Source organism: Salarias fasciatus, chromosome 1, assembly GCF_902148845.1.
Source record: "Salarias fasciatus chromosome 1, fSalaFa1.1, whole genome shotgun sequence".
Classification (NCBI taxonomy): domain Eukaryota; kingdom Metazoa; phylum Chordata; class Actinopteri; order Blenniiformes; family Blenniidae; genus Salarias; species Salarias fasciatus.
The window spans coordinates 23836468-23851880 of NC_043745.1; the positions used below are offsets into that span (position 1 = coordinate 23836468).

General features: G+C 42.3%; 1 protein-coding gene across 3 annotated transcripts in view; it reads right to left on the bottom strand.

Annotated features, from left to right (window-relative positions):
• The window catches only part of sox6 (SRY-box transcription factor 6), a 125768-nt gene that overhangs the window by 5125 nt on the left and 105230 nt on the right, over positions 1-15413 (bottom strand). For all 3 annotated transcript variants that reach the window (XM_030094496.1, XM_030094509.1, XM_030094502.1), the window contains exons 12-14: positions 14615-14795; positions 14211-14398; positions 3845-3950 (exon numbers count right to left, since the gene is read on the bottom strand). In XM_030094496.1, coding sequence (XP_029950356.1) covers positions 3845-3950; positions 14211-14398; positions 14615-14795 — 475 coding nt within the window. The remainder of the gene's footprint in view (positions 1-3844; positions 3951-14210; positions 14399-14614; positions 14796-15413) is intronic.

The following is a 15413-nucleotide window of genomic DNA, read 5'->3' on the forward strand; positions in this document are numbered from 1 at the left end:
TGAAGAGAGGTTGTTTTAAACAAAAAAATAGAAATCATGTGAAGCAGTGCAAGGGTTCAGGGACATTATGTATGATTTAAATCTGAGATCCAGCAACCTAACATTTATAACCTAATATTTCCACTGCTCCAATATTTTGAAAACTGTTTTTTTTTTTTTTTTTCTCCAGGAGGGGCAGGACATTTAGGAATCAGTTAGTTAGGCATCTGATTGTGTAAATAAACACAGATGTTTAGTAGTGCCAGGGCCAGGCCCCCTGGGTGGTAGCTGGGGAGGGAGGGAGCGAAACGGAGGATGTGCTGCTTAATAGAATTTATTGTGATTCATGAGGCTCGCAGCTCAAGTGTGACAGAGCGATATGAGAATCCCCTTTTAATTTGTCTCTCCTGGAAACACTGCAGATGAGCAGCATGAATTACAGTGTGAAAGAATGATTGTGCGTGTGTGTGTCTGTGTGTGTGAGGGGAGGGGATAAAGCATTAGAAGAGGAGAGCAAATAATGAGGGAACAAGAAAAAAAAGGAGCTAAATGGAGAGGGAATGTAGTGAGGCCCCAAAGTCTATCACACCTGTGAGCTGCAGGCTCAGACTTGACAGTGTACCCAGCCAGAGGGTAGCGCTGCCCCTTTGCCTCCTCCTTTTCGCCTCCTTACTCATCTTTGTTCTGTGGGCAGACGCATAATGTCTCCCAGGAATCCGCTCAAGAGGATGAGCCTCGGTGAGCAGGCAACAATCACACAAACCTGCCAAGTTTTCCCTGTTGGGATCAAATCTAACACCTCTGACTGAAGGCATTTACTGCTGACAATAGAGCCTCTCCCTCTGAGCAGGATGAAGTGAGATTTATGTGTATGAACAGACAGGATGCAGCGCTAACCTGAGCTCATGGCACGCTAATTAATCCATTACAAATTACAAGAAAAACAAGCCCAATTACAACATGTCACTCATTTATTTATTAATTTTTTTCCAGTCACAATGATTGAAGATTTCAGACCGTGTGTGTGTGTGTGTGTGTGTGTGGGTGTGTGTGTGTGTGTGTGTGTGTGTGCGTGTGCGTGCGTGCGTGCATGCGCAGGCACATGCACGTGGGAACCTAAGAACAAACAGGCAGCTTGTTTCAACATGGAAGCAGTGGCTTTCACTTTTTTGTGCTCCTCCAGCTCACTTATGCACTTTACTTGAAAGTAAAGTCTAATCTTTCACAGCTTCCCAGCTTCCTGTGAAAACTGGGATACACACGCATTTCTTTTATTTGGGGTAAATTTGAATTGGCTAACTTCAAAATGCAACTTTCTCATTGATTTTGTTGACCTATCCGACTATTGTTGTCACTTGATAAATCATTGCAACTGAGCCCCCTCATCTTAAGTTGTTTTCAAGGGAAAGTCCTCGGCAATAAAAAGCGGGGCTGGATTCCCACGGCCTCACAGTGGAGCAAAAACAACAACAGAAACCTCCTCAAACAAGCAGCCCATATAAAACTTCAGTAGTGATGAGTTTCTCTCCATCAGTTGCTCAGAGTAATAACAACAATGCAACACAGCCGCTCCTCTGATCCTATTCCACAAAGATTTTGTTAAAGACACCTCTGGCTCATTGTTTTCCCTCAGCTGATATCATCTCATTGGGCCTTTCGATTAATTAATTTTCCTGCTTCATCCCTCAACAACCTCTTTGTTCTCTGTGGACCCTCAGTGACGGGGGCGGTTTAGACAAACACACGGCTATGTGGCAGCTCCTTATTGCCGTGTGTGAATGAACAAAGCGTCTGGCTCAGGCTTCTGTGGTATTTGGTGATGTTTTCATCAGAGCTTAAACAGACCTAATGAATTTGCCGTGGGATCATGCATGTAACTCATGACTTTGTTAAAAGAAATCCTATCTAGTCCTGTGCCTTTATGACTTTTCTTTTTTTTTTTTTAATTGAAGTTGCTCGGACTTTACTTGCTGCATACTTTGTAAATATTAGCTTAAGCAACTTAAAGCTTTCTGTGAACTGTTGTAATAACAGACGTCGGCTGTACGCTGTGCCGGGTGGCTGCTCTGTTCTGTAGGCAGAGCTGCTGCACAGCAAGGGGCATTCACACCCGGTCTGTGGGTTGGGAGGTGCACCCAGTGATTTTCCTTTTAGGAAACACCAACATATATGTAGCACGCTCTAATCTACTAAAGAAGAGTATGTTCAAAAATGTACGTTTTCACAATAATTTACCCTTTTAGTTTCCAAATTGGCCCAAAATGGAATTTTGCTGAATATATTTTGGTAGCATATTTACATTGTTACAGAATGTCTGCCAAATGTTTTGTGTTTTCATGCTCTCTCTTTGTACACTCTATATTGCCACATATCAAGGTATGAGAGGGAGGCAAACCTCCAATGGCTCAAGGAGGAGAAAATCCTCACAAGGATTTCAAAAGCAAACATGTCCTCAGAAGAGTAAACACTTTGCGGTTCACATTTTGAAATGCTGCTTCACATCATCCAACTGTATGTGTCTTCCTGTTGGTGAAACCTAAAGAAGCATTTATATATATATATATATATATATATATATATATATATATATATATATATATATATATATATATATATACACACACACACACACACACACACATGTATATGTGGAGCAGGAGAAGAAATAGTGACTCTGAGTTCTGAATTATGTGTGCTGTCCTGTCTCCCAGCCGTTTCCCCTTGGGAAGAGGACCTCTCCTCTCCCTTAACCTCTGCCTTCTCCTAATCCATAGCCCACTGGGAACACTGTTGCGAGGCGTATGGCGCTGGCCCTTCCCTCAGTCCTGAACAGGACTTAAAAGGACACAACTGCCCTGGCGCGCGCTCCGTTTCGGTCCTGACTCCACAGTAGCCACAGAGGGAGGGTTCCCACTGGGAGAATGACCAGGGGGGACACATCTGTCTGAGAAGTGACACTGGTGGGATGGGACCCTCTGCAGTGGCTGACATGGGAAACAATGAATCTGCTCAATACACCTTTAATATCTTGAATACGGTGTGATGAGAAACTAGACGTGCTTTAAATAGACATTTGATTTGGAGGTGGTTGACTGTCGTTTTAACATTTTTTTTTTTTTAATCAAATTTTATGAGAAGTAATTGCACTGTAGATCTCCCTCAAACTGGGAATTGTTTCAGAACTGCTTTTTAAAAAATGCAAAAAAGCTGACGGGTTGCGTTGTCCTGAGAAATATCTATCACTCTGCCTTCAGACTCTTTGAGGCATCAAAGATGAGTCAGAACCATTTTCCTCTTTGCTCTGGCTCTGAAGTGCCATGGAAACTGCCACAAATATTTATGTCGGACAAACACGAGTGCCCTGAGGTACTCCTTGCTCCAGTGTAGGAGCCAGCACCACAAAAGCAGATGACGGTTTGCCACTGTGGTGTAATAAGAATTTGCACCCCTGTGCCCGGGACCTCAAACGAGCACAACAGCAACAGGAGCTGAGCTTGGAGAAAAGCCAGCTTTGTCTTCAGGCAGCCTTGTCCTCCGCTCACCTACCTGTGAAATCCTTGGAGCCACGGCTCATTTCAGACGGCGTTCACCCCAACCCCCACATCTTACTTATGCACACCTACATGTTTCTGCACACACCCATACACACCACTCTCCTTTGAATACAGACTTTATTAGCTCTTTTTTTTTTTCCCTTGCTAAGTAAATAATGACTTTTCATTGTGAATTGAGAATACACCTAAATTCTTTTGGGTTTAGCAGAGAATTCACCTTAAGGTTCAGTCAAACTGTAAATTTCAAACGCAAATAAAATGATAGAATGAAAAAAAATAAAGATTTATAGATCTAAATAACGTGCTCTTACCATCTAGATCCTCTGGCCTTGTGAGGTCAATCACTCTGTGGCCGATTTTTGCTTCCTCACCCAGCTTGCCGAGGTGATGCCCAATGCTGTCAAAGTGCGCTCTCTCCTGCATGGGAACACAAACAGTGAGGTAAACGAACAAGCACATATTTTTATTGAAAAAAGGAGAGAAAAAAAAAATAACTCCATCAGGAATCTGAAAATTTGAAAAGAAAATATAGTGTCTTTGATAAATGCAGGTTGTTTTGAAGAGCTGCTCTTTTGACATGAGCTGGATGTAGCTTTTTCCTCGGCTCTCTATTCAGCAGCTGTTATAATGGATGACAGGAGACAGAGAGACAGTGAGGGCCAGGGGTGCTCTAAATAGATTTACAGAAGGATACTTTGTGATCCCAAGCACACAATGGGGCCGTGGCCCTCTTTGCAGTGCTCAGATTTTCCTCTGTAATCTTCTCCTTACATCCTCCCTCCTAGTCTACAGCGCCCAGAGCTCAGCGCCCATCATTTATTCAGAGTTCATGCTTTGGAGAACACACCGTGTTTTCCCGTTTGTCATGTTGCTTTGTGCTCAGATTAAACTTGGCATCATGTTGTACTTGACGCACAATGAAACCCTGTCATTCAACGCTCTGTGACAATATTAAATGTCATGTCCGTGTGCATTTACAGAATAAAATAACAGCTTTCGGGGGGCCTCTGAATAGTTGCCGCACATTACACTTAATGTATTATGCAAGGGGAGAGTGCCGACTGCTGCTGGCTCCATTGTTGAATGACCTACTTCCTCAGTGAATACACAGGGCATTAGCAAAGGGCTGTCTTCCTCTCTAAAGACTCAACTAGGAGATGGACACTTTGACTCTGCATGATACAAATAATCTCTCCCCCCGTAGGTTTTGCCTGGATGACACTAAAAGCAGGCATGTTGCCACCATTGAGGAAAAAAGCATTTGTTCTACTCCCAGGGTGTGCGTTCAATCTCTGCCAAAGACGTACTGTCTGCGCTGACCTCTGCCTCCTTCCTTTCTAAACAAGTCTATAACGTGCAGACCGAACCGACACTCAGGTGAAGTCCCTACACAATACTAAAAGCTCCCCTGCCACACGCACAGACACCAACACACACATTAAACTTTGAGTTCCTCCAGCGCTGTTTGGTTGTTGTTTTTTTCTCTTCTCCCCCAGAGGGAGAAATTTTTCTGCTATTAGAGAAAGGTGATAAAAAATTAAGCAGACCTAAGCATTGTGAACAAAAACGTTTAGTTTTGAGCTAAATTTTATTCACTTTGTTCTCTTTTCATTTTCAGTAAAATCCAGTTTGCAACAATTGTCACAAAAAAAACATCACATTTTATCAAAAATAAAAGGAATCTCTCTAACATGATTTTTCTTTTGTGCGACCTTTTCTTTCTCGAGGGTTAAAAAATATGACAAGATGAAGAGAGTTCAAGTCCATTTGATGCTTTCCACAGTGTTTTGATTTTCCGCATGCTTTTATTTATACAAGAACTATTTCTCAAAAGAAAGGACTGAGAAAGAGAGACAGAAAGCGCTCTGCAATTTACCATCATACTTAGGAAGGAGCAGTCATTATTTATGGCCAGTTGAGTGATTCTGATATACAATTAACCACTACCTGCTTATAGCCTGTGATTAGAGGCTGTCTATCTGACGGCCCTTTGCTTACTTAAGTGTTTTCTAATTATGACATATGCGGTGGTCCCTGCTGGGCAAGAGGACACTTTATAAAGAGAAGATGGAGTGCGGCGCCTTTCTTTTTGTCACATTCAGTGTTAAGCAAGAAGTGCACGCAGGCTCATGCACACAGAGTCGTATTCATCACCCAGCCACATTATTGCTCTTAATGAAAGAAGCTAGCAGTCTGATGACAAAGTGACTGAAGTGCGATTAGCTGGATGGGCGACGGCGCTGCTTCAGATGCTACTTGGACAGTCCACTAGGAAGACTCAGCATTCATGGGTGCCGTGTGTCTGTAATGAAGTAGTCATCTCGTCCCTCTTCTGCGCTTCGTTGGCCCCTCTTGATCAATCAAGTCCTTTTATAAACTCATGATCATTAAGCATTATGTTGGACGGAGGGGAAGAGAGAACAGGGGCCATCCATCAATGAATTTCATTAATAACCAGCCCAGTGCTGAACTTCTTTCTCCACCGCACAAAGTCATATGATGAGTGAACATTAGACGGCTTAAAGTGAGACTGAATCGGGCTCTTGTTTCTGGATCTTCCGGGGGACTTCAGTAGTTCTGACATATAAAACGTAGCAGGGTATTTTTGTGATCATGGAGAAAGCATCTTATGCATTTTATGTCAGGCACAATTTAACGCCACCATATAACAACCCAATTACAGTAAGTATTCCTCCCTTTCCTGTGTTAACTATGCTAATTAATATCAGACTATCTGTGCAATATGGCACCACAAATTTTCATAAAATTTTATATACTGAGCTTAATATACTTATTGGTTATAAGTTTTGTAATTTATATCTGTGAATTAGAAGTATAGTTAGAATTGGGCCCATAAATTATCTGCAAAGCATCAGGGTTTTGTTTTAAGGTTGAAAAATATTCAGTGAACTAATGCTTCTTTACTGCCCACGCATCAAGTGCTGTGATAAATTAATGGCATTTTTATTATTTTATAGTGTCATTAAATTTTTACTGATCACTCTGACACAGAGAAGTAGCAAAGGACATGCAGTAACTGGGGAAGCTGGCCATCCTGCCAGGAAAAGTGAGGGAGAGATTGAAAAAGAGGGAGCCCATCAGCGTATGGCTCTGCTCATCAGCATATTTATAATGTAAAGTACAAGGTAATGATGAGAGGACACTAATGGCAAGAAATATTGACAAAACTGCTGCTGCATCTTGAAAGGCACGCAGAAAATGGATTGTTTGAACAATGAAGGGGGTGAGAACAAATGAATGGTGATGATAAAACCTACAAAGATGAACAGACAGGAAACAAAAGATGTGACAGTTCACATTATTCCCCACCCACTCTGACCGCAGCGGCTGGTGAGCAACTGGTCCCTCCCTGAAATGACTTCAACATGCAGCTCTCCATCCCACAACTAAAATTATAGCAGTGCGCTCCCACTTGTAGTGGAGAACTGCCACCCGCAAGAATCTGGACTGCACGGCCTGCATCCTCTTTTCTTTAAAGTTTGATTAATAGACGTGTTAGATGAATTGCACGTGGCTGAACGGTGTCGTCCACTGGCCGGTCGAGTGACTCCGGGAGTCAAAGAGAGAGAGAGAGAGACTGGAAGCAAATCCAGGGCAATTCATGAAACTTGTTGGGCAAAGGGAACCCGAAAGAGCCCTTGTCAAATCTGTAAAGAGGGCTTTAATTTAGCTGGCCACAGAACATGTGCCGGAGGCCTGCTGCTCTGCCCACAGGGTGTATTCTGGGTAGAGGCGGGTGGCAGACAGCCCCTGTGCATTGTGCCTACTCCTGCCCTATATTTAGGTAACACAGTGCTGATCCTTACTGCACTTCACTCACCAGTTTGCAAAGAGCTTTAGGCTATGGGGAAAGCCATATGACCTCTGAGTGTTCAAATACAGATGAAAGAAAAATAAAGTGAAGAGTAAGCTCGACCACGGTGCAGATCAGCACGCAGGTTCCTGGAGTCAGCTCGAGCTGTTGTGAAATGAAAACAGACTGTCTTTGGTATTTAGATGTTTTTCATGACATAAAAATTACCATGCATATCACACTGTGGACAGGTTAGCACTATCCCCTGTCCAGTTTCCAGGGCGAGGGTCCTGTGTGTGTGTGTGGGTGTTTGTGTGTGTTTGGGTGTGTGTGTGTGTGTGTGTGTGTGTGTGTGTATCCTGTGGTGGACCGGCAACCTGTCCCTGCTTCATGCTTTCATCCATAGTCAGCTGGGATTGGCCACGGCACCCTGTGACCGGATGCCATAAAAGTGGTATAGAAAATGGATCAATGGATGTATTATCACACCAGGACAGATCTTGCATGGTGGTGAAAAACTTGAATATGTGGTTGTTCTTTTACAGGAAATTGAACTTTAGCAAAGAAAGAGACATACTTTACTGTACTCTGCGATAGTCATGGCAGAGAGGTATGGATTATATGTAATTTCTCTGCCCTTACCTTGGTCAATACCTTTGATTACAGGCCTTATGGAACAGATCCAAACTGTGTTTTGAATAAGTTTATTAAATTAGCACGAAAGCAGTTCTGTTAGACATATGGCTGACGTGTTTCACTTTATTTCTCTGAAAAATATATATATATGAGTAGTATATAGTAGTATATAGTATACTGTATAATACCCCTTATGTTTTTTTTATCCATAAATACTTGCATATTCTGATGAGTTAAGTCAGTTCAGTAAGATCTGACAGCAGTAAACTTCTGTACTTTGTGAGATCTTTCAACTAAATCTTTTGTAGCATTAGAGACTACATGATCACATATGTTTAAAGTTTCAACATTGAACTCAACCAGCTGGAGGACTTCGAATAGCCACTTATATTTGATAATGTGCTCAACTTACTCTAGTTATATCACGCACCTGGTATGTGGCGAGCTGAAGGCAATGGTTTGGACCACAATGCAGGGCTTTGTGTATCAAGTGTCAGTCACCACTGTGGTCTGCAGCTCTTGAGTGAAGACTCAGACTAAACCCCTCGACAATCTGTCCCAGCTTTGATGAAGACAAAGACTACACTTCAACATGGCTGCAGCTTCTCACAGCTCGGTGCCTCATCTGTTTTGTATTTTTATTGTAACCAGTTGCAATGTTATTTATAAGTCTGCAGTTTTCCAGTAGTCTCTGCTAGTTTTGAACCATTTAAATGTTAAGTACATCCAGCCATGCGGTAAACCCACAGTTCTTTTCATGCTCTTGCTCGCTCTCTTTTTTTTTTTTTTTACCCGAAGCTGTCCCTTTGCTAAGGCTAATGCAGGCAGCAGCAGAATCAACAGTAGCAGCCACAAAAGACTGGCATCTGTTCTATAGTCGCCGTCCTCAACATTACACAGAGCAGAGATGGCCAGCTATTGCAGTCCCATTTTCTCTGCCAGGGCATTATCTCATTTGTTTAAAACAGAGGTAAGAAGGCCCCTTTAATTAAATTAAGGCGCTTAAACTATATTGAAGAAAAGCATTGTGAGCTAACCCCATCTGGGCTTTGGGCCAATTTAATGTTTATTGTTTCCTTTTAATAAAAAGATGAGGATTTTTTTTTTCCACAGTTGAGGACAAAATCAGTCATACTCACAAAATGTGACCCTAAAGTGCCCATTTAAAATGTGCATTTAGCCTAAACAACGGACATTTCCCTGCATGCTTGTATGTCCACTTTGAGACATTTGTTGATTTATTTTATTTATTTACTTTAATACATGATGCATCATATCTAGTTAAATGAGAAATATTACAATTCTGTCTTTTTCAATAAAACCCGGACACTGACAGACTCATGAAGTGCACTTTGTCTGTGTACATATTTGACACAGAGCCTGGTTCCTGTTTCCATCTCCACATTGCTGGGATCATTTGTGTTGACATGTTGTACTTTCAGAGGCTTCCAATCGTCACTGATCCAGAACTGTTCACTGACTCTTCCAGACAATGTTAAGTTGAGCTAAAGTCTTCAGTCTTATCGAACCCTGCAGGCTGCAAGCAGCAGGATATTAGAAACTGCAGTATGACCAAAACCCCTTTCACATTAGGACAAAACCTTGAGACTTGCTGGACACTGGCGCCATTATATCCTAACCGCAACAATGCTACAGACCATAAATGGTTCTTTGCAGCCAGTTCTTTTCCTCGCCTTTTTTGTTGTGTCTGCCGTGTGGTGAGTGTGGCATCACAGGTCTTAACCACTTGGGCCAGCCGCATTTCTGAGCACATGCAGCATGCCAGAAATTCACCATGTTAAATGACAACTGTAGGAAATAATGGAGCCACCACTGCCAAATGACCCCACCAAGATGCAGTCTTGATGTCTTTCTGGGGAGAAAGCGAGAGAGCAAAAGACTTGACCTGGGATGGGAGCCCACAGGCACACACACGCACACGCAAAGGCACATTTTATCCAAAGTCATACATTATTTTTTATTCTTTTGGCAAATGTGAACAATTGGACAAAGCATTAATGTAAGCAATCTTCACAATAGCACTTGCTGGCTACAGCCTGTGTCTGGGAGCTGAGCATAATCTAATTTGGATGGGCAAACCCTTGTATGCCAAGGATTTACATTGCAGCCAAAATGCCTTGGTTTGCAATTTCCAAGACAGCAGTCGAAAAGGAGCAGAAAATTGCTTCCAGGGCTGCAAACCAGACAAGATTATATTCAAAGTCTTTGTGAGGGCTTTGCCTGAATGGAGCCCTGGCATCACACACACACACACACACACACACACACACACACACACACACACACACACACACACACACGCATGTAAGCAGGCACCTAAACACAGACACGGGGGGACAGTATAACCACTATAACCAATAGGTTAGCAGTCTGGATTTTGTGGAGCACTAGTGTATGTTAAGCTCCATTTGAATATTTACAGGCTGAGCTTTGGGATATGGGAAATGCACAATTGTAGTCATCAATACTGAGGAAGAAGGTGTTGTGGGGCAGAAAGGGCAGTTCAATAGGTTAATACACTGACCTTTCACCTTTTGATTCGAGCTAGGGACATGTCAGCAGAGGAATATATTTTATCTCACGCAACCTCCCTCATATATGCCGCATTTTATTGGAACTAAGGCGAGATCAGTCGTGATATCTGTCATACCTGACTAATCAGTTTTTCGCATCAAGGCTTGACCAATCCTGCAGGGTCAATAAACTACAGATTTCGGCGTATAGCTATTGCAAAATGTGGTCAGGTCCAGCTACGCATATCAGGGGTGTCAAACATATGGCCTGGACTGGATATTTTGATTTATATCCACAGTATGGGAAATACTTATGGAGGAGCTGAAAATTTATCCTGAAAACATGTGCACTTTACTAATAATAGAAATGGTTGCCAAGGCTAACAATTAAATGAGCACTCTCCTGATAGTAATGAAGATTGATAGATAATGGAATTCTTGTTCATTGCGCATTAGCTGGCAATTTACAAATTACAGTTTACAGATGATTACACTATTGATGTTTGCAATAAGCCATGCTGGACATGTCACTTGTGCTCATAGTGGAACCGCATGGATATGCTTTTAGACGTTCAATTTAGACCTTTTGTGTTTCTCATTTGCTATTTCTCTTTGCAGCTAGTTGTGGAGTTGAAATTATATTTTCAAAGTATTTTCCTGTTCCCTGCGTTAGCTTTCTCGCGGCATGGTGGAATTCCGTTAATGAAAATCCTTTGCTTAAATACCTCTAAAATGATTGTTGTTGTTTCTGCTGAGCCAGCGAAATTGTGGAAGCCGAGAGGAGTGCATCTTTGACCCACTGACTGTTTATCCCAGGAGGCCATAAACGTTGATGACAGGACTTCACTGTAGTTGAATCTATGCATGCATCGTGAGCGTGAAAACATACAGTCAAAGATGCTCCATATTTATTCACCCATGACCCTGAAAACAGCCCGTCCAGTTATAGCCAGCGTGCATAATAGAGGGAAACAATTCAAATGGTTACAAATGGGTTTGAATGTACTGTATATGACTGTAGGCATGCCGGTGCATTCTAGGTAAAAGCTTCCACTGGTTGAGGAGGGGATGGTAAATAATGGAACAAAGTAATTGCCCTCTGCAGACAATAATACCTTCAGATAAATATTTCAAAAAGGTAAATTGCAGCAGGGTTGTAAAAGGTTTTATTGTACTGATAGGATATAGCAAAAACAGACAAAAAGAAAGAAAATCTGCATGAATATTTTACATGTCCTAAGGTTAAAGGCGTGTATACTGGAGAGCAAAGAGTCTGATCTACACTGGTTTCCCCTAGGTCAATGGCCAGGACGGGAGAGCGAGTCCTAGTAATAAAGGTTAGCCAGGAATGCATTGTACTCTTCAGATACACTTGCTATGAAAAGATGAATTGATCCGTCTGTAAGCAGCACTTAGACCCACTCCTCTGCCCGGTCATTACAGTGGGATAAATCAATATTTAATATCCCCCTCTAACAGCCACACTGAATGATCTTAACCTCTCCTTAATCCCATTTATGTTACCTTTCCAGAATCTTCTTCATGTAAGCTTTCACTTTGATAAACTTGCAAACAAGAGACTGGGAGGGCGGCTATTAAGGACCACACCATATTTATGTCAGGTGAGGCATTTTCTTAAAATATTAATATTCTGAAACTGACCGAAGTGAAAGCTTTTATCCGGGGCGTTCAAACCCTTCCAGTCTGTCAGCTTGTTGTATCAGCAAAAGACTCTCCCTTCCCTCCCTCCCTCTCATTTCACTGCTGAATTACAACAGACTCTTCTTTATTGCAGCCAAAGGATGAAGATGATGGGGCAATTCTTTTAGCTGACTTGATAAAGCTTGCCTTTAATTTTACACCGTCCTAATAGGGCCAATGTCACTGTAACCACGAGGTGACAATATCTCACTGTGATTTGCACAGGCTGGGGAGGCAAGCGTGTGTCCGCTGAAGGTGTCATTCAGCAAGACCGATAGTGTAAAGTTAACAGACGCACTACCCGCGGTGATACTCTTTGGAATTATGGATATCAGAAGGCCTGTAAAAGAAACACAGGCATGTGCGGAGGGTCTAATTGAATTCAAGAGACTGATTATTATGGTGCATTTCATTTTTGTGTTGTCAATACGGTGATCCAACAATTGCACTAATTTATTAAACAGTCTTTCAGTTCATGACCCTTTCAGTAATATGCTATATTCCCTCATTCCTCCATTCACTACGTATGTATGTATGTTGATTCTGCAATCTTAAAAACTCATTCTCATCACAGTGGTGGCAAACTTACAGGAAAGAAAAGAAAAAAGAAAAAGAAATACTAAAGAACTGGATTTGTTATGAAGGAAACATTTCAATAATTGCTTTAAATTTGGTTGAAAGTAGGTCACATTCAAAAATAAAAAGAGGATTAAACAAATCCAAAATAAAATAAAATAAAATAAAAAACCTAAATACTGAGCTGTGAATAAAATAAAAGACTTGACCTTAATTGACCAAAAATGTAGGTGGAGGTGTGCTGAAAACGCCTTTGTTTAATTCTTGTTTTCATGTCATGGTAGATTTTACTGCTTGATTGACCACAAGTTCAATTCAGTTACGAGGTGGGAAGAGCAAAAAAATAAAAAAGATGCTTGCATGCGTATGCGTGCTAAAAGTGTGAGGTGTTATGTTGCAAACAAAACCGATTAGAGAAAAGCTCATAATTGATTTTTGTGCGGTATGACATGTCAGTATGTGTGGTTCAGGTTTTAACAGTTGTTTGTCAGTACAAAAATGAGGTTTGGATGATTCCTGTTAGTGTAGATCAGTTTTTCTTGGCGCCTCTAAGTGGGTAAGTGCAGGAGAATCTTGGTTTCTGTCCTCTGTGTGGGTCGCACCAATTTATTTACTGCACTTCACTTAGAGTATATAGTTGATTGCCACCTGCATAGACAGTGATCTCCTCCAAACACCAAATTAGAGGGAAATCAAAATAGATATTCATTGACTTTTTTACATATACATTGACCTAGTTGAGGCTGTTGGTTGAAAGTGTCAGGTGCTGAAATATTAATGAGCATCGCTTCCAGTTTCTGCCTGCTCCTCACAGCCAACTGGCAACATGGCATCAAGCTGAAGAGAGGAGGACAGCTTTTTTCTTTCCTTGATTGACTCATCGATTGAAGATATTTTTAAAGGGAATCCCTGGGAGTGTGTGCTCCTGGTACAAAGCAGCCCTATCCCGTGTCAGGGGACGGAGAGGGCTGCAAGTCCGCTTTAATTGGGCAGAGACTTCAGAGTGTTCTTAACCCACACCGGGCACTGCCATGGCCTGTCACGGCCCTCACACCAACATCAACAACACATAAACACACACACACACACACACACACACACACACACACACACACGCTAATTTGAATAAACATTCATGCACGTAGCAAACTCTGCCAGCTCTTATCAATACGACCACCCTGGACTTGGATTAAAGAAAATTATTAGTCTTAAGGTTTTCTTGCTGTATCAAAATCTCTGTTCCACTTTCTTGAATACTTTCTTTTGCACCCCTGCCTACTGAAACATCTAAACTCTTTGTATTCAACAGCAGGTTTTTTTTTTTTTTTTTTTTTTTGCCCATTGGAAAAACCTTGCAACGGAGAAACCCTGGAAAACAGGGTTAAAACAGCCGGACTGCGTGAGAGTTGTCCTAACCTTGTCAATTCTGCAGTTGTTGAGGCCCACTGAATTGAGGGCGGACAGCTTCGCCTCCATGCCCTGCTGGTGATGTTGCAGCTGTTCCCGCTGGATCTGCTCCCTCATTTTCCGAGCCTCCTGGATGGCCTTCATCACTGTGTCCTGGTCCCCAAACAGCGCGGTAGAGTTTAGGCTTGACAGAATATCTGTAGGCCAGAGAGCAGAGCCAGATTAGTCTGCTGAAGCAGGCACTATCCACTAAAAAAAGGAGACAACTTCAAATGTGGCACGTTTTTCGAACATGTGATACAACAAAATTCTACGAAAAGCTTTGCAGGATGGTCCGGACTTGGGTACATTACATGTCTGATGAGAGAAAATCTGTAAATATGCATGATATGAGAGTCATTTTGAGGTCTTACCAAGAGATGAGCCTCTGCCCAGACCTCCTCCAAGTGGGCTGGGAATCCCCCCCTTGCCCAGGAGACTGTTTGGGCTGCTTTTACTGCCGGGGAATAGGTTTTGTGTCGGCGATGTTGGAGATTTGACCAGGTCTGTAGTCTTTGGCCGAGCAGACAGGTTGAGAGGCTGTGTTCCCTCCTCCTACAGCAGCAGCAGCAGCAGAGATAGGAATATGAGAGAAGACAGATGTGAATGGGCCCCCCCTCACCCCCCTTTTGGAGGAGCTCCGGATTCCCAGACAGCACAGTTCGCCTCTGTTCCTGGTTAATTATAGGATCCCTATCCCTCTATCCTGACCCACACCTCCTCCCAGATTCCTCTCCTCTCCTCTCTTCTCCTCTCCTGCATCCTTAGGAGCTGTGCCACTGCGATCTTCCTCACAGTTGCCCGGCGCCTTTGTTCACACTAATTAAAGCAGATTCTGTCTCTCAGTACATCTTCATCTGTTCTCCCTCTCCTCCTCCCTGCTCTCTGTGTCTGCACTCTGGTTCGAAGAATAAATAATGACCAGATAACGGCGGTGCCAATGATCAAAGACAGCTGTTCCATTCATCAGATGTCGACTTACATTATCTACTTCATTAACTTGTTTTGTAATTTCATTCCTCATTTGTGCATACTTGGTTTTATGATATGCTTTGATATGCCTATTCTTAATATATTGGAAAAAAAAATAGAAATGGCACTTTCATCAGGTTGTCTTGCTTGGATTCAATATGCTTTTTCAGTGTGTTTCGGTGTGTTTATTTAACAGAGTAC